This window comes from Bos mutus, chromosome 8 (genome assembly GCF_027580195.1).
Source record: "Bos mutus isolate GX-2022 chromosome 8, NWIPB_WYAK_1.1, whole genome shotgun sequence".
Lineage (NCBI taxonomy): Eukaryota > Metazoa > Chordata > Mammalia > Artiodactyla > Bovidae > Bos > Bos mutus.
Window position 1 is genome coordinate 2,643,408 of NC_091624.1, and position 26,394 is coordinate 2,669,801.

The 26,394-nt window shown below is 43.3% G+C and overlaps 1 protein-coding gene across 1 annotated transcript in view; it reads left to right on the plus strand.

Moving 5' to 3' along the window:
- Positions 1-23,759, plus strand: part of C5 (complement C5) — a 99,575-nt gene extending 75,816 nt beyond the window's left edge. The window contains exons 29-41 of the mRNA XM_005889490.3: positions 3,278-3,483; positions 5,115-5,267; positions 6,077-6,142; positions 7,218-7,299; positions 8,641-8,689; positions 12,879-12,981; positions 13,379-13,453; positions 13,566-13,671; positions 14,921-15,004; positions 15,896-15,985; positions 18,339-18,422; positions 22,533-22,671; positions 23,233-23,759. Of these exons, the coding sequence (XP_005889552.2) occupies positions 3,278-3,483; positions 5,115-5,267; positions 6,077-6,142; positions 7,218-7,299; positions 8,641-8,689; positions 12,879-12,981; positions 13,379-13,453; positions 13,566-13,671; positions 14,921-15,004; positions 15,896-15,985; positions 18,339-18,422; positions 22,533-22,671; positions 23,233-23,371 (1,376 nt within the window). The 3' untranslated portion in view covers positions 23,372-23,759. The remainder of the gene's footprint in view (positions 1-3,277; positions 3,484-5,114; positions 5,268-6,076; positions 6,143-7,217; positions 7,300-8,640; positions 8,690-12,878; positions 12,982-13,378; positions 13,454-13,565; positions 13,672-14,920; positions 15,005-15,895; positions 15,986-18,338; positions 18,423-22,532; positions 22,672-23,232) is intronic.
- The last annotated feature ends 2,635 nt before the right edge of the window (positions 23,760-26,394 follow it).

Here is a 26,394-nt window from a genome sequence, read left to right on the forward strand (position 1 = left end):
TATTTATGCATTCCTTAATTCAAAAAATGTGTATGGAGTGCCTCCTACGTTCGAGGCTTTGTTCTAGGCTCTGGGGATAAAGCAACAGACAAAAAAGAAAAAAGTCCAGGCCTTCATGAAATTTATATTCTGTTCAATGAGAGAACATGATTAATAACTAAAACATTGCATATAGTGACTATTCAGTGATACAGTAACCTATTTAGTGATGACTGATATGAAGAAAAATAAAGCAAGGAAGGGAGAGAAAGTGAGGGGATTGGTTGTAATTTTAAACAGGGTGGTCAGGCTTAAGCCTCATTGAGAAGACGGTATTTGAATCAAGACCTGAGGAGGTGAGAAAGCAAACCAGTGGCTTTCTGGAAGGGTATTTCCTGATAGAGAAACAGTTTAGGAAAATGCCTGAGGCAGGAGCTTGCCTGGTGCTCCAAGGAAGGCAAGGAGGTCAGGGTGACTGCAGAGGTGAGGGTGAGGGCAGGAGGGTGTCAGGGAAGGGAAGGGCGAGCGAGCGCCGTGCAGGACCCGGGCGCTACCGGAGCTCTCGCACTCCCGTATACAGCTGTGTAATCTACAAGGCATGGGCGAATGAAGGCTGAAACCCAGCTTCTGCTCCACTACCCCAGCCATGCTCCCTGGTTTGGGTTGGCCTCTACACAGAGCGAGCAGTGCCTGAGTCTTATTCATATCAAGGTCCTGTGGGGGCCATGGGATTCCCCAGAACCTTAACTTCCACTTCAAGTGAGAAGGGAAGTCATTGGAGGGCTTTGAGCAGAAGAGTGCATGACCTAGCTTATACTGTACCAGGCTGACCAAAAGGCATATATTTCATTTTGAAGAATAAAGACATTGCTTCCTGTGGGTCAAGAGTAAAGAAATAGAGAGGAGCGGTGGTCATTGGCTAATGTGCCTTGACCAGCACTGGCATGGTTGGGTACTTCTGAGCCCTCTTCTGGCTGAAGTTTCCTACAAGTTTAATAAATACTACATAAGGTTTATCACCACCTACAAAATTTGACTCCTGTCATCACTTAAAAAATGACTGAATCTCAACATATACTTCAAAACCACTTCTATAATACTTTTCAAATAACACAAAAGAAATATCTAGGTATTGTAAGAAATGAATAATAAAATAATAGAATTTAAGAGCTAGAAGGGAATATATTAGTTTACATAATGTTTGAACTGGAACTGTCTTTAGAAATCAAAACCTTCCTTCCAAAAAAAGCCTTCAAGAGGGAGGGAAAACATTTTGTTCCTCAAGTCAAGTAAGCAAGGTAATTCTGAGTTGTAAACAGATACATCAGAATTTTGAGGGGGGGGATGTTGGAGTGGTGGAGTTGGAGGTTGGGGTTAGCAGATGAAGAACTGTTACATGCAGAATGGATAGCAGCAAGGTCCTAATGACAGCACAGAAACTATAGTCAATATCCTAGGATAAACCGTAAGGGAAAGAATACTGAAAAGAATATGTGTGTGTGTGTGTGTATATATATACACATACATGTATATATATTTGTGTGTGTGTTAGTTGCTCAGTAGTATCTGACTCTTTGCAAACCATGGACTATGTAGCCCATCAGGGTGCTCTGTCCATGAAATTCTCAAGGCAAGCCATACAGGAGCGGGTTGCCATTTCCTACTCTAGGGGATCTTGCCCCAGGGATCGAACCCAGGTCTCCTGAATTGCAGGCAGATTCTTTACTGTCTGAGCCACCAGGGAAGATCATATATATGTTTATGCGTACACACACACACACACACACACATATATACACACACTGTGCTCAGGCACTCAGTTGTGTCTGACTCTTTGCGACCCCATGGACTGTAGCCCACCAGGCTTCTCTGTCCATGGAATTTTCCAGGCAAGAATATTGGAGGGGTTTGCCATTTCCTCCTCCAAATAGATATAGATATAGATATAGATGTAGATATAGATGTAGATATAGATACATAAGGCTTCCCAGTGGCTCAGTGGTAAAGAATTCACCTGCCAATGCAGGAGACCTGGGTTTGATGCCTGGGTGGGAAGATCCCCTGGAGTAGGAAATGGCAGCCCACTCCAGTCTTGTTGCCTGAAAAATCCCATGGACAGAGGAGCCTGGTGGGCTACAGTCCATGAGGTCGCAGAGAGCTGGACACGACTGACCGACTGAGCACAGCACACACAGCACAGAACAATAAAAACCAAATATAATCTAGAAACTGACTTATGAAAAGCGCTGCCTACATGAAATTGTCTTCAGGGTTTTAAATTGGGAGGAGATAGAATAGTTAAGGTTTGGGTGTGAGCTCAAAATTTCCAAACTGTAGTTTTTTTTTTTCTGTCAAGGAGAAAAGTTCTCTAATTTTTTTTGGTAGTGTCAATAATAATAACAATAAACATATATATGCATCTATCTATATATACATGGTGCTTTCTGGTTTATAAAAACATTTACATTTGGTATCTCCCTTGAGTTTCACCGCAAGGAAGAAAGCACTATCTATTCTTCAGGGAACTGAAAGACTCACAGAATGGAAAGAGCCCATCCAAGTTTACAGGTGTGTTAATGGCACCCACTCCAGTACTCTCGCCTGGAAAATCCATGGACGGAGGAGCCTGGTGGGCTGCAGTCCATGGGGTCGCCAAGAGTCGGACACGACTGAGCGACTTCACTTTCACTTTTCACTTTCATGCGTTGGAGAAGGAAATGGCAACCCACTCCAGTGTTCTTGCCTGGAAAATCCCAGGGACGGGGGAGCCTGGTGGGCTGCCGTCTCTGGGGTCGCACAGAGTCGGACACGACTGAAGCGACTTAGCAGCAGCACAGCAGTAGCCGAGTAGAGACCAGAACCTGGGTGCTATTAACAATTCCGGTCCCCTGCCTTTCCAGCCGACCCTACAAAAGTACTGTGGTACCTGTAGATGCTCCATGTTGACGTTTATGAATAAAGACAAATGGCCTTGTTTTGGTTTTATTTTTATCGAAGTATAGTTGATTTACAGTGTAAGTTTCAGGTGTACAGCCAAGTGATTCAGCTGTCTATCATCTATCTGTCTGTCTGTCTATCTGCTCATATTTAAATTCTTTTCCATTATAGATTAAAACAGCCCTGTATTAAGAAACCTTGTTTGTATTGGTCACCTTGAGAAAATTCTTCTTACAAAAGAATAGGAAACTTTTGGAAACCAGAAGGCCACTACCAGAAGAAACTTCTAGAAACCTGCTAGAACTGTTATGCCAAATTCACATTTTTCACGATACTTACCAGTGTGATTTGTTGGTGTTAGGTAATCCACCTATTTATCGTTTCTGGAAAGATGATCTTCAGCAGAGAGACAGCTTTGCGCCCAACACTGGCACAGCTCGTATGGTAGAAACCACGGCCTACGCCTTACTCACCAATCTGAACTTGAAAGACATGAATTACGTGAACCCAGTCATCAAATGGCTATCGGAAGAGCAGAGATACGGAGGCGGCTTTTATTCAACCCAGGTGGTGTTTCTTTCTCTCGTGTTACCTTCCTGGAGATGCCCCTAGTGCCTCCCACACCGCACACTCCACACTCCTTCCGGCCTCCGTGGTTCTGTCACCAAATGAGCGCACTAAAGGTGTGAATAAATGACTAGAATCAGGGCCCGAAGGAACGTCTGCATGGATGCCCTTCTCACGCAGAGGCGAAACTCAGCGCCAGGAGGTTCGTTCACAGTTAGCGGCAGAGCCAGCATCAGAACTCACACCTCCAAACTCCAAGCCCAGAACTTCCTTTACGATTCTTAGTTACCATGAAGGGCTAGGAGAGTTATCAGGAATTACATGAAATCCTATATAAGAAACAGTGGCTGCCACGTAAATAAAGTCACCGATGTTCCTTTCCACAATACTAAGTGAAAAGTAAGAGGAATGCCGATTTTCCGCATGTTTATCTGTCTAGCTACCAGTGTGAACTCACTTGAGTATGTGTATTTTGCATTATAGCTACCATGTCGCTGTATAGTGTACATCTACACTCAAGTTTATCTCAAATGTTAGCGTCTTCCCTGCTCCCCGGATGCCTGGGCAATGACAGGGTGTGTGTAGGTATATAAAATGTAGAGCTAGAGGGCTCCTTCAGGTGCTGTTGGTGACCATCTAATTCTAATCAGGGGAAGGAAATGGGTTTCGCGATGGGCACAACTGGAGGCTTAGAGAAAAGAGGACCCCACTGATGAGCACTGGCTGCTTGGACATGGGAGAGAAGGCAGTCACAAATCTGCTCTCTCTGATTCAACCACATCTCCCCATTCTGTAGATGAGGAAGACAAGATCTAGAAAAATTAAGCTCATCCTGCTAGGGTAAAAAGAACCTGCCTGCCAATGCAAGAGACATAGAGACATGGGCTTGATCCCTACGTCAGGAAGATCCCCTGGAGGAGGGCATAGCAATCCATGCCAGTGTTCTTGCCGAGAGAATCCCATGCGCAGAGGAGGCTGGCAGGGAACAGTTCACAGGGTTGCGTAGAGCTGGACGCGACTTAGAGCTGGACGTGACTTAGCACTCACACACACATTTATTCCTTCAGCAAATATTTGTTGAATAACTACCATGTGCATACCTGCTAAATGTGGCGGATGCCAAGAAAGATGTACTGTTGCCCCCAAGAGTCTCACATCGCAGTGGGGGGAAGCCCATGATAAACTCTACATGAAGTATCACCAATCGAGAAGAATGCTCTAAGGAGCAGAAGGGAAGAACACTGAACAGAATGATGAGAAGGGGGAGATGCCTTATGTCTTCCCTGTGGGGCTAGTTAAGCGTAGATATGAGGATGGGAAGGAAATCCACAGTTGTTCAAGGAGTTGGAGGCATTCTGGGAAGGATGACTTGCATGAGGTCACGTGCCCAAGACACGTGGAGAACCCGATGTGAGCCACACTGCCTTCTTGCCTGCAGCCAGGAGCATCCTCACTGGCGGAGGGAGACTCTTCTTCCCCCTCCTCACAGGGGCCCTTAACTAGTTCCACTCAGTCACCCGGAGTTTAATCTCCAGACAACACTGACTCACCTTCTCGTAAGAAAGTGTATTTGTAAACAGGGGGTATGTAAATGAGTAAACCTATTTTTGAACCTTGCTGTTTGTTGATAGGATACAATTAATGCCATCGAGGGCCTGACAGAGTATTCACTCCTGGTTAGAAAACTCCGCTTGAACATGGATGTCAAAGTGTCTTACAAGAATAAAGGTGACCTCTACCACTATAAGATGTCAGACAAGTATTTCCTTGGGAGGCCAATAGAGGTAAATAAAGGATTTTTAAAGTCATATTTTATAACTGGATGGGGCCTTCGAGATCATCTGTTCTGCCCTTCTTATACAAATGCAGCCATTCACCCCTTAAACCCAAGATGGGTGCCAGGCGTGTCCTAAGCAGGGACGCCTGCTCTGTGCTGGGCGCTGAGGGCCCAAAAGTAAAGCACAAAGCACCCTTGTGCTGTAGAGGAGACAGTCGTTTCAACAAGCAGTGAAAACTGAGACCTTTGCTAGGGTCACGGAAGGACAGAGGGGAGCCTCCCGAGCCAGGCTGAGAGGTGAGGGCCGTTTTTCAAATGCATCCAATGGGCAGGGTAAATCTGGAAGAATCAGAAGGAGTTAGCCGGGCGAAGAGAGGTGAAGAGTGTTCCAGACGCAGCGACCAGCACACACAAAGGTTGGCAGAAGAGTCAGAGAGAAGGCCACTTGGGAATCTGCCAGTGGTTCCAACGACCCTGGCCACACATGCAGACTGTGGCCAAACGGGATACGGTCTGCAGGCTGCCCAACAACCTACCCTGTGTCCTTTGCCACTACTGGGTTTTTAAAAACAAAAACCCTGATGGCCAATGAGAATTTCCCAAGGGAAAAGATGCTTTGGAAAAACTAGGTTCCGTATCAGTAATAGTAGCTATCGGTATATAGATGCTGGTATGTATGTTTTTAACTACCACATTTTAGATTATTTAAGGCATATTTAAACATACAAATAACTGGAAATAGTTGTTGCTTTCCACAGCCTTTTGTGCAAAGGAAATAAGCATGAGGAATAGTACTGAATGCAAAAATCTTTCCAGGTACCTCTCAATGATGACCTCGTCGTCCTAAGTACCGGACAAAGCAGTGGCTTGGCTACAGTGCATGTGAGTGTTTTGCGGAGAACAGCTTGATTGAGGTTGTGTGTCAGCTTACAGTAAGTAGTCTAAAAGAAAGAGACTTTGACACAAAGTTATAGAAATCTGGGCTTGGGTGACCATAACTGAGGTAAGAGTCATTTACCATTCTTTCTGGTTGTCTTGATAGCTATCCCCACAGTTTCTTTTTGGAAATGGCTGCTAATCTTTATATGTGTATTTCTAGAAATCATATATAAGTGGATGTGCATAGTTGTATAGAGATGAACAATATTTATGTTTACATGTATATGTATATGACGTGTGTATGTATGTATACATTCACACGTATATACATGGATACTGAGGTTAGTAACAGTCACATCTCATTTATCCAGCATCACTGCTGACTAATGTGTATATGTACGGCCTTCAGTGTCTTCTATTTTTAACCACAGGCTGCACAGACACAGATAAACAGCTTAGGAAAACTAAGCTGTAAATGCCAAAGGCCTGAAATGATACAAACTGCATGTTCTGAGCATAAATTAACGTCCTCCTGGTTATTTAATTGTGCACTCGTCTTTAGTACATTCCTTCAGAGACCGTTCGTAAGCTGCGTGCGGGTGGGCAGATGCACGGTCAGCTGTTGTCACTCCGGTCGCCCTCACTACACCTGCTTCTGGCAGCAGCCCTGCCCTTCCGTGTACACCTGTAATTTGTTGTTCCCACAGTGGTTTGTGGGCTGGAGAAAACCATACTTCATGGCCTTGTGGTGTTCTGTGTAAAATTAGAGTGAACAGGCGCAGGGATGAAAGTCTTAAAAGCTTTCCTGCAGAGTGAGGTGCTCAGAGTTGACTGCGTGGACTTTGGACCGAGGTTCTGCCTGGAGAGAGATCATTTTTAGCTTACTTTGGGCTTCTCAGTTATGTTTCAAATTGTGGCGTTTGCCAGAAGTCCAGGTGCTGGGAAAATGGGTCTGTGATGATCCCGTGTGCACTGGGTGATAAAAACACTCGCGCCCCGTTTTCGGCCGCAGTCCCGCCATAATGCCTTTTCCACTCCCTATCATAAACAGTCCTCTTGTTTACTTGTCCCCACATAGGTAAAAACTGTGGTTCACAAAATCAGCACCTCGGAGGAAGTTTGCAGCTTCCATTTGAAAATTGAAACCCGGGAAATTGAAGGTAAAACAGCATGATTTACACTATAATGTTGGCTAAGCATAAAGAATACCGAAGAGTTTCTCTGATTAGGAAAAACGTGCTAAAGTAATTTCTCATTCAAATTCTTTAATAGGTTGACATCTGAGTAAACATAGCTGCCATTTATTATAATAGAGGTAGCTCATTAATAACAGTTGGAAACTGATACTAACAATAACTAGGCTAAATGTATCCACTGCTGATCCAGAAATTTTTTTGACTAAAGAAAACTTTTAAAGATGTGAGGAGGATCTAGAGAAGTGGGATGGGGTGGGGGCTAGAGGGGAGGTTCAAGGGGAAGGACACATGGATACTTCTGGCTGATTCATGTTGCAGGGCAGAAGCCAATCCAATGTTGTAAAGCAGTCATCCAAATAAAAATCAATTAAAAATCAAAGCGAAAGGAGAAAAGCATGTGACTAGGGCCTTCCCTGGCAGTCCAGTGGGTAAGGCTTTGCCTGCTGCCGGCTCAGCCCCTGGTCAGTGAACTAAGATCCCACATGCCTCCAGCCAAAGAACCAAAACATGAAAGAAAAAACCCCAAAACAGAAGCAATATTGTAACAAATTCAATGAAGTCTTTAAAAGGAAGAGAAGAATGTAACAGGCAGTAAGGGCCTACTTTCAGAACCTTGGATTCCTGTTAGTAGTTTTATGTCTGTGTTCCATCCCCAAGCCCTGAGTTTCTCTCACCACTCTGCTGGGCTTCTATCCCATACCCTTTCTGCATCCCTAGGAGTCTGGCAAATGCACACTTCCCTGTCTCCATCTTCAGCTTGGTCTCCTCAGGACCAACGAGTCTTTCTTAACGCACCTTTTCTACACATGGCCCTCACATCCCTCTTATGATGGGCTGGTTCTCCCGTCCCAGTCTAGAAGCCAGGCCACGTGGACACCCCAGCCCTCCTTGACCCATGCCCTGGGACCAGGAAGTGTGCTTTTCCTCTGCCCGATAGCTTCTGTTTGTGACTCAGAGTCCTGTTCCTGCAGGAAATTTCCAACTACCAGAGAATCTAGATATGGGCGCTTCCTCCCTGCCACCTCCCCAGACACGTTACCAACACAGATCCACCTTAAATGCCTCCTTCCTTATTAAGTTCTTGGAGAGCAGAGAACTGTTCTAATAATTTCCACAGTTCCTGGATTCTCAGGAGCCAGTTGACTGCTCCATTAAAACCAGAGTTTCCATTAAAATCATCAAAAGTGCCAACTTCTAAATCTCAAATAATTTCCAAGTGTGCTCATTAATGATTCTGCTCTGACATGTTCCAGAACAAGCTAAAACAGTTTACTCTTATTTTTGTTTGTCTGTTTCGTGTGCCAGCCTTCGGCTACAGCAGCTCAGAATACAAGCGCATAGTGGCCTGCGCCAGGTGAGCCCGCGTCCGCCGGGGGGACGGTAGACCTCAGGGCTTCACTTCTGCCAGAGCTTTCTCTCTCCAAATCTTTTTGAATGATAAAGATGTCCGGAAGATGTGAAATTGTTCACTTTTTTTTTTTCATGTGGAATATACGAGGTATTCTTAAACAGCTACTTACTCTACGGAACAGTTTTGTTTTGCTCATATACGCTTTTCTCTCCCATTTTTGGGCCTGTTTCTAATTCAAACACTATATTATTAATTTGCCTTCCAGAAAGGTAGATTGTGATATATAAGTGTTAGGACAAGAGCAAAGCATTCTCTCAGAAGCGACTTCCACTCTTTCACTTAGAAAAATCATGTTTGCCCAACAAAATCCCAGCCCACGGTTCCCAAATCAGGTTGTACATTGAACTCACCCGGAGAGCTTTTAGAACTCTGCAGAACTCTGTCCGACCTCACCCCCTGCAGGGTCTTCTAATGGTAGCCAGGGCTGAGATTACCCTTATCGACTAACTCCAAGGCCTGCTTTGACCACTAGTTGCTACTAGTAACAATTTACCATAAATATTATGACTTACAGGGGCTTCCCAGGTGGCTTAGAGGTAGAAAGAATCCACCTGCCAAGGCAGGAGATCACTTGCAATGTAGGAGAAGCAGGTTCAATCCCTGGGTTGGGAAGATGCCCTGAAGGAGGAAATGGCAACTCACTCCAGTATTCTTGCTTGGGAAAGTCTATGGACAGAGGAGCCTGACAGGCTTAAGTCCATGGATCTCAGAGTTTGACACAGCTGAGCAACTGAGTGCACACACACACACACACACACACACAATGACTTAACTCAAATGTATTATCATTCTGGAAGTCAGAAGTCCTCAAATCAAGGTGTTATTGGGGCCCTGTTCCTTCTGGAGGCTCCAGGGGAGCCTTTTCCAGATTCTAGAGACACCTGCTTTCCTTGGCCTGAGCCTCTGTCTTCAAAGCCAGCAGCACAGCATCTTTTAGTATCTTCCTCTGACTCAAACCCCTGATTTCACTTTCTTTGATTCTCCTGCTTCTTTCCCTTATCAAGACCCCTGTGATCATATTGGACTTGTCTGGATATTCAGGAGACTCTCCCTGGCTCATGAGCCTTACCTTGATCACACTGCAAGTCCCCTTTGCTATTTAAGGTAACAGATTCACAAGCTTGGGGATTAAGAGATGGACACCTCTGTGGGCCATTGTTTTGCTTACCAAGCCACCGTCCCAAAATGTTTATGAAAATATGCCTATATACCTTGGTGACCACACGGAGTGAATCAGGCAGCGGAAGAGCCAGAACCAGAACACAGGCTTCTTCCTTCTTCTTTCTCCCACCCCTTAGGACCTCCTGTTCTGTGCTATTTTCTTAATTCTTCCTATTCTCAACAACAGTGATTTCTATGCTGGTATTTTGCTGTTTGTACTTGTTATCACACATGATGCAAAGCATTCAGAATGGGTAACTTAGAAATCCCATGCAGTTATGTCGTAGATTAGAGCTGAAAAGGATTTTAGGAACCATATAGTAATCCCCTTATTTTAGTGGTAAAGAAACTGAGGCGCCAGGAGGTGAAGGAACCGCCAAGTTCTCACAGTCAGAGGCAGAGCACGCCGCCCAGTCCAGGTTCCGAGTCATCTGCTTCAGGCAGCGTTTTCTGAGACCGCCAGCCTTAAGGAACGGCACGCTGCTTCTCAGCTGCTGGATCTTGTCTCCCAGCCTTGTCTGTGATCCCAGGCCGGTCCCTCTCCTCTCGGGGTCCCCTCATCAGCGGGTGAAGCCCCGCCTTCCGTCCTGGGCCAGGCTCTGCCCTCTGCTCCCCCTCCACACCCTTCTTCATTCCCTGAGGTCCTGCCGAGGCCACGCTTTCTCGGGCAACTCCACTGCTGCCATCCCTCCTTCAGGTGCCTCTCCTGTGGCAGACGGGGTGTGATCACTGTCTAAGCCCCTAATGTGTTGCGGGGAGGTATGAACAAACTCCTTCTGGGCAAAGCGAGAATCAATGTGTGGGATACAGGGAGGCACCCCGAGTGAGCACAGGAAGGGTTCTGGGGTAGGATAGCTAGACTCCTGAGGGCAGCTTCTGCCATGAAGGACTGAGGTAACTGTCAGCAAATCACCTCACTTCTCCAGGCCTCTCTGTAAAGCAAGAATATAGGACTACCTGATCCCAAAGCACCTTCCAGTATTTCCACAATGCTGCTATGCATAAAAGGGCTCGCATCAAAAACGTATTAATTTGCATTCCAGATTGTCAGTCTACAAAAGAAAGCAATAGAGATACGGTATTCAGTATTGTATCCGCTCTCTTTTGTTTGTTTGTTTTAAATAAACTGGGGACAGAATGTTCAAAAAAACCCAGGTAGAACATGCTTTTGGCTTTATGATGCTGAAGCTGGGTTGGACAAATTCCAAATGTAACTGTGTAGTGCTTATTCATGTGAGAAATTCTTTGCCTTCAAATGCACACTCTCCTGGTTTAAGAAAATGCCAGCACAGCTTCTATATTGAGAGGGTCTCTTTCGTGCATTTAGCTTTTTACAACTTCTCTGTTGTATTCACAAGAAAAGAAAAAAGGATTTCACTTCTCTCCTTCTCTTGGAACAAAATGCCTTTGGGAAGGATTGCTGTCTTTGGCAGCAGGCAAAGGCTTCTTGAAAGGAAGGTTTCTGTTCCATGGTTGAAACAGTCGCCATGGCAACCAGTCATCACGGCTCCAGCAACTTTTCACAGACACTCTCCACTCAGGAGGCCCTTTTCCGTCGTGTTGACAGAGCATTTGCATCTGTGAGCCAGAGTTCTCCACTCTCGGTGACACTCATTCATCCAATCACGGGGATGCTGGACGCCATATTTTCAGTTACACGTTGCCTTATATTTTGTTCCAAATTATTAATTTGGTGAAGAATGGGGTTAAACTTTATACTATTTACATTTTTATGGCAAATATGATATCTCAAACTTGTAATGGGGTCTGCTTTATGCATGCTAGATAAGATAAGATTGGGGAAAGAGAGTCCTTACCACCTCACTAATTGGAATAACAGCTCCCATCTCACTCATACTTACTTTGCGGGGTGAGGTCAGTTCACCTTCCCCCTGTGAAGCTGTCTCCCCAGGCTCTTCCTTTAATCCTGACTCCTCTCCGAAGTTCTACTCTCAAATGTTCAGCTTTCTCTCCCACATCTTGAGGCAGGAATCTAAAATTCAACCTTTGCAGGACACACGCCGATCCAGTCCCTACCCCACCAACTTCTCCTCTTTTATCATTAACTCTGCTTAACTGTAGCAACAGGCCTCTCTGCCTCTCAAAACGAAGTCTTGGAATTATAATTTTAAAGCACAAGTTTATACTTTTTCACAATTAATTTTACAAATAAGAAAATGAGCTCTAGAAAGGGGAAGTAATGTGTAGAAATCTCTCAGAAGAACTGGGATAAAACCTAAGTTTCCTAATTCCCCATTTCAGTATTCTTTTCTTTCATACCAGAGAAGCACAAACAAAATAAATCAAATTGCCCCTGTTACTCCCTCAACCTTTCTCCTCCGCTTCCCCACAAGCACAATTCCGAGACAAAGGGTAGTCCTTGAAACATTTTTTTAAAGATAAAATATCTATTGTGAAAATTTTAGAAAATAGAGAAAAACATGGGAAAGAAAAGAGATAATCCATTATGATCTCATCATCCAGAGGAAGTAGCTGCTCACATTTTAGTGTGTTCCTTCCAGTCTGTTTCTGAACATGCTTATCGAGTCTCTTGCCAATATACAGTTAATTTTTTTCTTCAAACATGCTCTGCTAGAGAAAGAATTCGGATGAGAATCAATAGACTTAGGAAGCCCTGAGGCGAACTAGTCGTGCGACCTTGAACAAGTACCTTACTCTCGCCCGCAGTCTCCTCAACTAGCTAATTAAGAGATGGGACTGAATAGCCTTTATGGTCTCCTCCAACTCCAGAATGGTAGCCCACCGAGGTTACTGATCAAGTGAGGAAAGGGTTGGGATAGACGACGCAGAGGTCTCTTTAAACTTCAGAGATTATAACACATGTTATCATAAAGAAGCAAATACTTGGAGACTCAAATTAGCGAGTTAAAGCCTACCAAGGAACAGGGGCTTTCCTTCAAGAATCTTATCCATTTACTTGTTTCATGTCCTCGTCTCTACTTTATTTCAGCTACAAGCTCAGCAGTGAGGAATCGTCATCTGGGTCCTCTCATGCGGTGATGGATATCTCTCTGCCTACCGGAGTCAACGCAAACCCAGAAGACTTAAAAGCTGTAAATGTCTTCTCTTAAATATTGTTATGGATACTTGCTTTTATTTACTGCATTATTTTACAAAGCTATTTCCATTCATTCTATGTCACTTTCTTAGACTCTCCCAGAATATTCTTTTCAAACTGATAATCTACCTAAGTTTTTATTTTTCAAAGTGAAACTGAAAAATATTCAGTTTTATATTTATATAAATATTCAGGGGCAAGTATTATGCTTGCACGTACAGAATAATGTGCGTGCATGTGATGACATGTTCAGACTCTTTCAAGAGGAGGAGCTGCTCTTCACTGTCTTTAAGTAGTGGATTACATCCCCACGGCCTCACATTCCATCACTGGGTGAACGCACTTAGAAAGGTCGAGAAGTTAAATTTGAGCTCCTCTCTTTGTTCCCTTAGCTTGTGGAACAGGTGGATCAATTATTAACTGACTACGAAATCAAAGATGGGCATGTTATTCTGCAACTGAACTCGGTAAGTTCCACCTCTCACCATTTTTCATTTATTATTACTATTTAACAGCTGCTGCCTAAAATATTTTGAGTCTTTTGTCTCTCATGATTTTCTTAATCTTTGAATTTGTCAGATTCCTTCCAACGAGTTCCTTTGTGTTCGATTCCGGATAATTGAACTTTTTGAAGTTGGGTTTCTGAGCCCTGCCACCTTCACAGTGTATGAGTACCACAGACCAGGTAATCAACTCTAAGGTTTCTTCCGAAGACTGCTCTGTATTTATTATGGAATTTGAAGAAAGGCGCTCGAGGCCTGCAGATTGTATACATTTCTTCTCTCGGGGCTCACTCTACACAAACGTCCCCACTGGGACAACCAGTGGGTGAGCGAGTCCCTCCGCTGCTCCGGCCCTCAGGCTCTTCATGCTTAGAATAGCGAGTGGACTCGACGGCTCCCCTCACACTCTTCGCCTCAAGTCTGTCTTTGGTGCTTACTGTTCCTCTTGCGTTGAAGAGAAGGCCGTTGACCCTACTGTTATTTCCAGTCTCCACAGAGTCAGCGTCCCCTCCGTCCACATTCTCAGCACTTTGCAGAGAGCTCTAGCACAGCGCTTGTCACGCTGCATCCTGATTATGTGTTTGCACGTCTTTGTGCGCACCCCCAGAACATTCTCATCCTTCTGTCCCAAGCATCTACCCCAGGGTCAGGTACATGCTGCTGCTGCTAAGTCGCTTCAGTCGTGTCCGACTCTGTGCGACCCCGTGGACTGCAGCCCACCAGGCTCCCCTGTCCCTGGGATTCTCCAGGCAAGAACACTGGAGTGGGTTGCCATTTCCTTCTCCACAGGTACATAGCATGTATCAATAAATGATGGATGAATGACCTCTGCGTTTGGTCATTCAGCCACGTCTGATAACTCTCCACTTCTGAAGAGCCCTTTGGTTCACAAGGCAGACAACTTCACTTTGGACAGTTCTACTTGTAACAAAACTCTTAAAGTGAACCAAAACTCTGAGACCCATTCAATCTAGTTTTACTTCTGAAATCATAGATTATGATACTTAGCCTCTCCTTGAAAAAGAACTACACACACACACTCAGCCATATGTGTGTGTTTCTTTTCTCCTCCTGAACAATAGGAAAAAACAATGCTTTTCTGCTCTAGCCTAAACAATTACCAATTGTAATTCTTTCAATAGACTCTCGTGTGACATAATTTATTTCTTCTCATTCATTGAAACACCAAATACTTTCATTCTCAGAAATGAGTATGGAAGAGTAAGATTTCAAGTACAGAGAGGGAGAATATTTTGAGTGTAGAGGGGCCTGTGTTAGGACAGGCAGTTAGTTCATAATTTAACTTTCCTGGGCCTCAGCTACAGAAAGAGGGTTAGGAGTGGGTGATGAAGGAGCCATGGCCGAAATTCACTGACGGGTAAATGGCGTGTCTGCCGGCCACCTCTTCTAACTGCGCTTTCATCGCCACAGATAAACAGTGCACCATGTTTTACAGCACGTCGAACACCAAGCTTCAGAAAGTCTGTGAAGGAGTAACGTGCAAATGTATCGAAGGTAAACTTCGTTTACTGTGTTCAGGCTGTATACTTGTTTAACGCAGCCACTCATAATCTGGGGCTAATCTGGGGGGAGCTGTTTGACAAACTGTCATTTCTCAGAAATGTAATCTCATCTGGTGGAAAGTCATTCCTCGAGCACTGTAAGGCTGCATCGCGACGGCTCCAGAACAACCCGATAGTCCCACTGTGTGGAGAAACACTATCAGGCGGTTGTTGGGTATCGGAAAGACAACATGATGTGACATTCTTACCTTTTACCTGGTCTTTTTGGTGCAATAGGACCATTGCTTAAGAGAACAGCGGCTCTGGAATGAGCCACTATCTCCTCTCTCCTTCCCCTGGCCCTCCCCAGTTAGAGACGCTCTCCATTCAATTTTTTGCCAATCAAGGCAGCTTTATTGGCCAAAGAAAAGCCCCAGAACTCAACAGTAATCAACTGCGGACTCCATGAGGGTCTGAGTTGATTTTGGTTTTCTTTTGTTTTTCAAAATCCTTAAAATCTACACTTTTTCTAGGCACATATTTCTCCCTCTTACAGCATAAGTCAGTCATCAGTTTGGTTCCTTCAAGAGATTTTTGATTACACTCAAAATGGGAAAATGTCCTCCTTTCTTCAGTGAAGCATATACATTTCCGAAGAGCTCAATGTGGAGTGACTACCCATTCTAAGTCCCGTGTTCAAAATTTTGGTTTTTTTGGTTTTGGTTTTGCTTTGCATATTGTTTCACTTTATGGAAGAGGAGAAAATGGGGACAGGTCTTAGGAATCTGATATTTGTAAGATTATATTGGATTGTCTCAGGGCAGATGAGGAAAAACTGTGTTTACTCCCAAAGGTGTCCGTTCCTTATGTTAACCTAACTCATGCCGTCTTTCACAAAATCCAGCTGACTGTGGACAAATGCAGGCAGAATTGGACCTGACAATCTCTGGAGCTACTAGAAAGGAAACAGCATGTAAACCAGAGATTGCATACGGTAAGTTGGAAAGTTTAATATATAGTTCCGTTAAACATGACATTTTAAGAAAACTTGATCAGTTAGGAAGATCTACAATTTTGCACAGTGATTACGTAGATGCAACATTCCATGTGCTCCCTTGAAGGAAAATGTCATCAATTTTCAGCATTAACATGCAAAGTTATTTATCCTTCAGCAAAGAAATATGATTTTCATTAAAAATGATGGGAGTGAGGTACACACACAGCCAAAACATTTTATTCCACCAGGCTCTATTGAATTAAAAGTGCTAAAACATAGTCAAAGAGAACATGTGAGAAGCCGCAGAGGTATATGATTTCGCTCCTGCATTCTTCCGGTTGATGGAGCAGAGACAGAAAGAAAGATGGTTTGGGGGTCTGAGTGTTTTTCAAACTCCCTCCAAAGACAAGGTAAAAGTGTCAGTACTAAATAATTGTTAATATATCACAATTGCAATCCACACTTGAGACTCTCTCCATCTCAAAAGGAGAATCTCCTTCTTGTCATCCAGATCTCAGAGCTAAATCAAACGCCCGAGTAGAGTTGCAGACACAAGCTCCTCATAGAATTAGATCCTTTGTTTTCTACCTATAGCTTCCAATGTTTACTTCTGTCTTTTTTAAGAAAAAGAGAACGAACAGATAGTACACTATTTCAAATTTTTCTTGACAGCTGGTAGGAGGGTTTTTATAAATAAATAAGCACAGTGCTGTTCACGGAGCCTTTCCTGTTTACCAATTGTTTTCGTATATGGTCTCTCATTGGTGTCCCATGAGCCTCCTTGGAGGTAACAGTGAAGAAACTGAGGCTCTGAGAGACGCAATAATTTGCTCAAAGTTTGCAGGAAGTAAGTAATAGAACCAGGACACATTCTGGTCTCCAGTATTATTTCCAGTAGGTAACACTGAATTCTATTAATGGAAATAACAGCCATGAGAATGACTCTTGTGTGGCTCATGATCTTTCTTTCCTTCAAATTCATCTTGAGTTTTAAAAAATGCTAAAAACTTGCCTAACGCAGCCAAGATCCACTGCAACTTTTAAAATATACTGAGACTTGAAGAGAATTCTATATTGTTTTAACAATTTTCCCCTAAAATTTAGATCCAAATTATTTCTTTCCATGATAATAGAACAATTTTAACTCTTAAATTAAAAAAAAAAAATCTGTTTTAACACAGAGAGTACATGCAATCAGGATCTAGTTTACCACATTCAAGAAAAAGCTTAGCAGGCTTTTTTGGAGCTACAGGTTAATGATGGAATCACAGAATAGAAACAAAATTAAACGGTCCTTCACTCCGCCTATGCCTACAGTAGGTTCATTGCCCTTATCTACTATAAATAATTAAGAATCTGAAATTCAGGACATTGTTTAAGCCACTAATTTACACAGCCTTTGGTTCTGCCACACTGAGTTCGTTCACTGAGCTTTAAGTCTTACTAGCTAGATGCTGCTGCAAAGTCGCTTCAGTCGTGTCCAACTCTGTGCAACCCCATAGATGGCAGCCCACCAGGCTCCCCCGTCCCCGGGATTCTCCAGGCAAGAACACTGGAGTGGGTTGCCATTTCCTTCTCCAATGCATGAAAGTGAAAAGTGAAAGTGAAGTCGCTCAGTTGTGTCCGACTCTTGCTAGCTAGCTAGGATCTCAAAAATGAACAAAAAATTTTAGGTCATTCACTTTAACCCCAAAGAAAGCAAGAACAAGAGGAATTTTTCTCAGGTCACAAAGAAGAGATGGGTCTCTTCAAGCTGGTCATTTCAGACGCGAAGTCAAACATACCATAGGTTAAAAATTGATGCCTGAATGAAGGGAAGTGAGACTGTATCATATCAAATAGCTGCCAATCCAAGCAAAGATGAGTTGGAAAACAGAGTCCTATCAAAAACCAAAGATCAAAACCAATAAAAGCCGTCAAGGCATGGAGGTGAGGAAACATGGAGACTCCTACGACAGGTCAGAGTGATAGATACAGGACCCCTCTGTGGGCATGCAGAGAAGGAAGAGGCTCTTCGTCTTGAAAGATCAGAATCGGAACTTTACATCTAAGGTTTATTTTGTTTTGTGTGTTTTTTAAAATTTAATATTGCTCTTACCCTAATCAGCCTGTTCTGTAACAGTGGGCAGAGTGACTCTGACTCTAAGCAGAGTGATCCCTTAGAATCATGGCCAGAAGAATCTCGCTAGGAGTGCTGGGAAGCCTTCTTGGAAGAAATGAGATTTACCACAGGGTGCCCATAAGAGCTTGCCACACCTCATTTTTTGTTTGTTTGACAGACTCTGGCTTCTATTGGACATAGAATGTTGTAATAAGCATAAATTATTGTGTGTGTGTTTTTTTTTACCAGCTTATAAAGTTGAGATCGTAGCTGTCACTGAAGAAAATGCTTTTGTTAAGTACACGGCAACTCTCCTGGATATCTACAAAGCTGGTAAGAATTCATTCATTAGTTCTTTCGTTCAACAAATATTTGGTCCTTACTATGTGGCAGGCATTATATTAGACACAAAGGATATAGCTTGAATAACACAGCCAGAGCTCCTGCCTTCATAAAGTTTATATTCTATTCGAGGAGACACATTTTTTTTAAAAAGGAAATGGACAAAATAAACAATCAGAAAGTATAAGTGCTATATTTGAAACAGACATGAGTTAATAAGGGAAATACCTTCAGAGTAATAACAGATGGCAACTTTTAGGAAATGCTATTAAGAGTTAGCTATTCTTAAAGGCGAGAGTAGAGGGAATCAGATGGGCAGGAGCTGGGTCGTACCAGGGTTTATAAGGCAAGGTGAGAAATTTGGATTTTATTCTAGAAGTTCAAAGGGTAGCTAATAAATGGTTTTAGGTGGGCAAGGAACGTTTTCTGAAGATGAGGTATCCTGTCATGTTAATTTTGTCCCTGTCATGATTAAAAAAATAAATAAATAAATAAATAAAAATCATTCTGGCTGCAATTGAAGGGAGCAAGAGTTGGAAGAGGAAAACCAGTTAGGAGCATCTATGAAGTGCAGAGCCTTGGCTCAGAGGCCACATGAGTCTTGATAGGCTAAATGAGCTCTAGTAACCAATACAATAAAATGAATTCATATGGAAATAGCACATAAAACAATGGTTTAAAATATGTTCCCTTTTATTCCCTAAGTAAGATGACCTACAAATATTATTAAATTGCTTGTCGAATGATGTAAATGGTAAAAACAAATGATTCATTAAATCATATTTAATTCCAAATAAGTTTTTGTTGGTTTGTTTGTTTTATTTAGAAATTGTCATTTTGTTTGACTCACTGTAGGGGGCCTCTGTTTGAGCTTTGATTTGGCAACAAGAAACCACATCAAATTTTTCCAGTTACGTCTCTACTGAATTGATAGTCATTACATGACATCTAGCTTCAAAAAGTACTTTCTGCTAACAGCGACAGTGTTGTGCAAAGTACAGAACCCTTTCTCAGTTCTGCTAAACTAGCAGTACTTACATTCAAACGTTTCTCATCTTTATGATACCACCTAACATTTCCAGGTATTTAATATCGATTATCAGCTAAATTATAAAAACAATTTATTGAAATGTCATGTTTAATTTTCCTAATTTTCTTAATTTTTATTCCCCTTCAACCCTCAGAGTTTTACAAAACATACTTGATGAAGTTGCAGGATTCACGTTTGAAAACCTTAAAAGTTCACCCATTTTTGCTTTTGTCACTAAAAACAAAGACACTTTCATACAATCAGCTTTTCTGTTGATGTTTTGTTTTATGTCAAATGGCATACCATTCTTCACTTTGTAACAGCTCTTGCTTTATTTTCGTATTTCCTTTACTTATTTTTATATGATCAGTTTTGCCATTCATTAATCTTTCAGCTTATTAAGGCTGAAATATTTTGTCTTGAATATCTAAATATTGACATAATTGCTAGAATATCATACACAAATCACTAATGTATATATATGTATGTGTGTATATTTGTATACATATACACACTTTCTAAGTGTTTACTCCTGTGTCTGTGACTCTATCAGACGATGCGGTTTATAAACTACCGTTGCAGTTTTAGCACTATTAGCTGCCTTTCAAAATGCCAGTATTTTTCCAATTTTTATTATTGCAATTTTTGAAGTCTCCACACTATTTCTTTATTCCGTCTAGTGTATATTAGGTATATGGTAGTAAATATCAAATTTATGAAAACAATATTTAAAGTGATTCTTGTTTGCCTTCTTTCATCGCATTATCCGGAGATGCTTGACTCAGAAGGTGCCAAACTGAAACAGCTGTAAATTTCAGGATTTTTGCTAAAGTCCCAGATTTCTCCCTGACATTACATTTGCACCAATAAGGTGTTCTTATAAATATTTCTCATTGACACCTTTTTTCTCAGTTCGATATGTTGTCCTTTCTGTGCTTTGAGTTCAACAAAACCCATGAAGCCATCTTCAGAGCCTCTAATTTTTTAAGTTATTTAAAACATGTTTTATATTCAATAGTTGATTTTCTAGGAAATGATTGAACTTTTACTACCTCATGTATATTTCTCAAAAGCTGTGTTCTCATTTCAGCAGGTAAGAAATTCCGCTGTAAGTGGGGCCCTAACTCTAAGCCGTGGTGCTCGGCTCATTCCTTTTTTCCTTTTGAAATGCTATCAAGTATTTCAAATCTGAAAGTGTTTATTTTTAATCATACACTAGAGTTTAAAATTCTAGTAATACTTTCCAAATTTTTCTTTGCTTGATCGACACTCTGACAGTTTTTTCTGACTTTTACTATTCCAAATGTTTCACTGTGTGAAGTTGATTTGTGACGGTGGCTCACTGATGATCACAAGTGTTCTTTATTTGTAACGTGATTTTGCCATTTTGACAAAATAGGTAAGCACGCTTAGCACTCTGATCTTTTCACAACCCAATTTTCAAGCACTTTTGCAACCGACATACGTATCATAAGCAATAAGACATTCCTATTTTTACCAAAATAATCAAGTTCTTTTCATTCCAGAAATACAAATTACTTATTTTGTATCAATTATTGCCTAGTATCAAAAGATATTCCAGACTGTTCTGAACTTCGTGCAGAATCATGATTCCCAAGCTGTAGTTCTTTATCGCTATCATTTCTTCTCTGTTCTGTCCGTTCAGAAGACTCATGTTCATGACATTTAAAAGGAAATGTTAAGAAAGTTTTGCATAGTTTGTTATCTTTTCATTCTGGCTCTTCATTTTTAACATATATAGATTTTTAATTTATATAAAATAGCAAAACACCACACATTTACCACTTACACAAGAAGTGCTGCTAAAAAGAAGCCAAAATAAGAACTAAACTACTTTGAATCAAGGGCAACTATGTAGTTCAAGGATAATGATGTTATTATCCTGTGACCGGTGTTTCTCCTAAAACACAGGTGAGGATATAAATGAAAAAAAGATGAGTGATTGTTGAAACTGAGGTTAATTATTCTCCCTTCTGAATATGCTTGACATTTTCCATAACAAAAGGTTTTTAAAAATAATAAGACGCCCCACAGTAACACAGCTTACCGTGACAGGGGCTGACTTAGCAGATAGTGCTGGGAAGCTTGCTTGAATGTTGCTGCAGTGGGAAGTCATGTATGCAGGGTCCCCAGCAGAGCCTCAGAACATTAGCTTAAACTAATGTGGGTACACTGTAATTTATTTTACTAATTAAAGTTTACCACTCGTGCAGTTTCTATTATGTGCTATTTAGCAACAGTTTCAGAAGTTTTTCAGGATTTAATAATTAGGATGACTCAGCCAGAGTTTAATAACTGGATACCAGTCCTGAATATATAGCAATGAATGCCCTGGCCTGGCCTCAAGAAGTTTCCAGCCTAGCAGAGAAGTCAGGCATGTGGAGGGAAACATGACGATAGAAACTCAAGTGTAATGGGGATGAGGAGAAAATATGTACTTAGGACACAGAGCATCAGGGAATATTTCCTGAATACTGGGAGGATTGAAGACGTCTTTAGAGGTGGCTGAAAGAAAGAAAGTGAAAATCGCTCAGTCATGTCTGACTTTTTGCGACCCCATGGAATAGTTCATGGGATTCTCCAGGCCAGAATTCTGGAGTGGGTAGCCGTTCCCTTCTCCAGGGGATCTTCTCAAGCCAGGGATCAAACCCAGGTCTACCACATTGCAGGCGGGTTCTTTACCAGCTGAGCCACTAGGGAAGCCCCTCAACTCTGGAAAGGTTCTGCTAATTCCTGGTTCCAATGAAATAATGAAAAGCTCTTTAATAAACCTCACAGCAGTTCTGCAGGGTAGGTTTTACTGTGAAGCCCATTTTGGGGATGAAGAATCTGAGCCTCATTTGTTCAGGTACACAGCTAGGAAGTGGCAGAGCCGGGGTTTAGCTTGGGGAGCCTGATCCCAGAGTCTGAAGTCTTAACCACAGGGACAGTGCCAATAGCCATTAGCCTGTCGATGGAAATTTATACTGAATAATGAATAGCCACGAGGAACAGGAATGCTCAAATGAGTTGAAAACTGACATGTGATAACCTTGCTGTGTGTCTCTCAGGAGAAGCTGCTGCTGAGAGAGACGCTGAAATCACCTTCATTAAAAAGACAAGCTGCTCCAACGCCAATCTGGAAAAAAGAAAACAGTACTTAATCATGGGTAAAGAGGCCCTGCAGATAAAACACAACTTCCGTTTCAAGTAAGTCACCTGTATTTTGGAGTCTCTGATCTTCCATCCAAAACTGAGTGCAATTTATTCTTAAACCCGCTACATGTTTCTTTCGTGCCCTGCTGTTAACCAACAGACCATTAGGAGCCTACATGTAATAATGTGAGCTTAAAACAAAGAACGCCTCAAAACCACCAGGGTAGCTGAGGTCTTGCTGACGATAAACCAACTGAGTGCCCAGGTCTGACGATTAATCTGGGCTCACTCATCGACTCCCCCTTTACCACATCTGCCCTCTCAGTCCTCAGACTGTTCTGTTTGTAAGGAGGACAGTGTTTGGATACATGTTTTATTATCTGTTTTTTGAAAAATAGACATTGAAACAGATGTTGTTCATGCCTTTAACCATGGGAGCCCCGAGCAGCTCATGATCTCCAGGGTTTGTGGACCTTCCTAAGGAGATGCCAGTTCAGAGGAGTTTGGCCAAAAGCCTGACCCCTGGGCACCTGAGCAGCTTGGCTCAATTGAACTCAGCTCTTCTCTATCTGTGGCCACCATCACAAGTGATTCATTTGCATTATTCCTCGGCAGGTACGTCTACCCGTTAGATTCCTCGACCTGGATTGAATATTGGCCTACAGACTCCAGGTGTCCATCGTGCCAGAGATTTTTAGCGAATCTAGATGAGTTTACTGAAGACATCTTTTTAAATGGCTGTGAAAACGCCTAAAGGTCAGCTGCATCCAGTTTGCACTATGGACTCCTGTTGTTGAAGTTTCTTCTTTTTTTCCCCCAACATTCACAGCTGGTCTTATTTGGAAAGTTCATTCTACTTAGAATGGGGGACACTTGCTTTTATTAGAGAACAATTTAAGAGCAGTAACTCTCCGAAACAGCATGTCCTTCAGGGGGCCTGGAGACAGACACTCATTCCAAGGTTACTGGACACCAGAAGCAATAAATTGGAACCCTCCTGAAACCTACCGCTCAGGAATGCTTGCCGGGGACAAAGAATAGCCCCACTGAAATGTAGTTTCTTACAAAAACATGGCCTTTGCTTGAAAGAAAATACCATGGAACAGAAAACCGATCATTAAAGCCTGACTTTGCTTTCAAAATGTGCGGAAAAGCGTGTTATTTTATGCTAGGTCAGCAGCAGCTGCACAAAGACAGGCAAATTGAGAAAGGTGCAGAAGGCCGCCCCTCAAAGCCCTCAGCAACCTGAGAAGGTAGGAGCCTTGTCCTGGCCGCCTCCCTTCCTGTTGCCTCTCTGTACCCCATGCGGATGCCCTACTCCCCTCCCCACCCTCCCAGCGCCTACTCCTTCCCCCTGGAACCTGCTCTCCTGGAAGGCAGGCCCCCGGGCAGCCACCTGTTGAGGAGAAACCTAGTGGAAATCCAGACACCTCTGCTCTTGCTCCAGCCAGGTCTCTGAGCCTCCCTTCCGGATTTATTAATGAGGATTTCTAACAGCAGGCTCGTTTGTAAGTGATACTCTACAGCACTTTAGATCTTATGGAAGAGTGCTCATATTCATTCCCATTTAATGTCTCCAGAATCTCATGGAGTACGAGAATTATTATTGCCCCCATTCCAAGAAGACTTGGAGGCTAAGGACCCAAAGGGCTTTGAGGATGAGGAATTTGAGGCTCAGAAAAGGAAGCAATTTGCCCAGCCTAGTAAGGGCCAGAGTGGGAGACCAAACCCCAAGGCTTGCTCACAGTCCAAACACCTCCCTCTTCCACTTCACTGCCCCATCCCATCGCTTGTCAGGTTTGATTTCCTAAGAGCAAGGCAGGACGCAGGTGGAGTGTCTTTCTTCCTTAGCTATAGTTTAACCAGCCCCGCTGAAGTGTCACAAGGAAACAAACCCTGGATGGAATGGCAGCAGTGACTGAAATGCATCCCGTTTTTGAGAAACCCGCGCCTTACCAGTTAGCCTCACGAAGCTACACAAGGCCTTGCACTGTGCCTCGTAAGTTAAACTAAGATTTTCCAGCTTCAAGGAACTAAGGATTTATTTTTGTAAATGTCAGAACTCACGTTGAAGGCACTCCCTTGGCAAAAACAACCCTTGTGTCCAATATGCCCCAACTCGCTGCCAACAAGGGGTGAGGGGCCCCCAGAGCAGGTCTGCGGCGCCTCCGGTCACCTTCTTGCTGAAGGCCGGGCGTCAGGACCTCTGCAGTAACCTCCCCGCGGCCCCAGAGTCTCCGCCTTCTCCTTGAGCACTGTTTCAAGTAGGTCGGCCTCGGCGGCCTAATTAACTCACAAAGCAGCTGAACTTCCAAACTTCAAAGCAGGCCTTTGTGAGTGAGCCTGGCTCCGCTGAAGAACCCACCAGCCCCTCTTCAGCAAACTCCTAAGGACTTAGACATACGTCCTGTTGGAGGCTTTTGTGGCCCTTCTCACAGCTGGGGCCCCTCCTCAACCCTGTACTCCTCTTCTCAGGCTCTTGCAGTTATTTGCTTGCTCGGTGTGCAGCCAGCCTCCTGGCCTCGCTGTTAGCTCCAGGTGGGCAAAGTCTGGGTCCTCTCTCTCCTGCTGTGTCCTGTGCCTGGCTTACCGCCAACACATTCCAAGGACTCAACAGGTGCTGCTGCTGCTGCTGCTGCTGCTCAGTCGCTCCAGTCGTGTCCGACTCTGTGTGACCCCAGAGATGGCAGCCCACCGGGCTCCCCCGTCCCTGGGATTCTCCAGGCAAGAACACTGGAGTGGGGTGCCATTGCCTTCTCTGCAACAAGTGCTGGCGGATTCTAACCCTGGCAGGGGCTTGGGACAAGCCTCTTCATCCTTTGGATGGCCTGTGCATCAGGGGAGTCAAACACCTTAATGCCTCTTTTATCCAGAGCCCCAAGAAGAAACGCTATCATCTTTTGTTATGAAACGGAAGACAAGACTGCATGGCATGTCAGCGTCCACATGTCAGGCATGTATGTCTTCCTGTAAATGTAAAGGGAGCTCAGAGAAGTGAGTGAGCATATGAGTTGGAGGAACTTCCAGAGGCTTTCTGGAGGACTTTTGGAAAGGTAGAGAGAGACACAGTGTATTAGAAGCTGGTAAGAGGTATGCATGGGAAATAGATGGGGAAACAGTGTCAGACTTTATTTTTCTGGGCTCCAAAATCACTGCAGATGGTGACTGCAGCCATGAAATTAAAAGACGCTTTCTCCTTGGAAGGAAAGTTATGACCAACCTAGATAGCATATTGAAAAGCAGAGACATTACTTTGCCAACAAAGGTCCATCTAGTCAAGGCTATGGTTTTTCCAATGGTCATGTATGGATGTGAGAGTTGGACTGTGAATAAGGCTGAGCGCCAAAGAATTGATGCTTTTGAACTGTGGTGTTGGAGAAGACTCTTGAGAGTCCCTTGGACTGCAAGGAGATCCAACCAGTCCATTCTGAAGATCAGCCCTGGGATTTCTTTGGAAGGACTGATGCTGAAGCTGAAACTCCAGTACTTTGGCCACCTCATGCGAAGAGCTGACTCATTGGAAAAGACCCTGATGCTGGGAGGGATTGGGGGCAGGAGGAGAAGGGGACGACAGAGGATGAGATGGCTGGATGGCATCACTGACTTGATGGACGTGAGTCTGAGTGAACTCTGGGAGTTGGTGATGGACAGGGAGGCCTGGCGTGCTGAGATTCATGGGGTCGCAGAGTCGGACACGACTGAGTGACTGAGCTGAACTGAACTGAAGAGGTATGCTGCTGTTTTGCTGCTACGTCATGTTCAACTCTTTGCAACCAC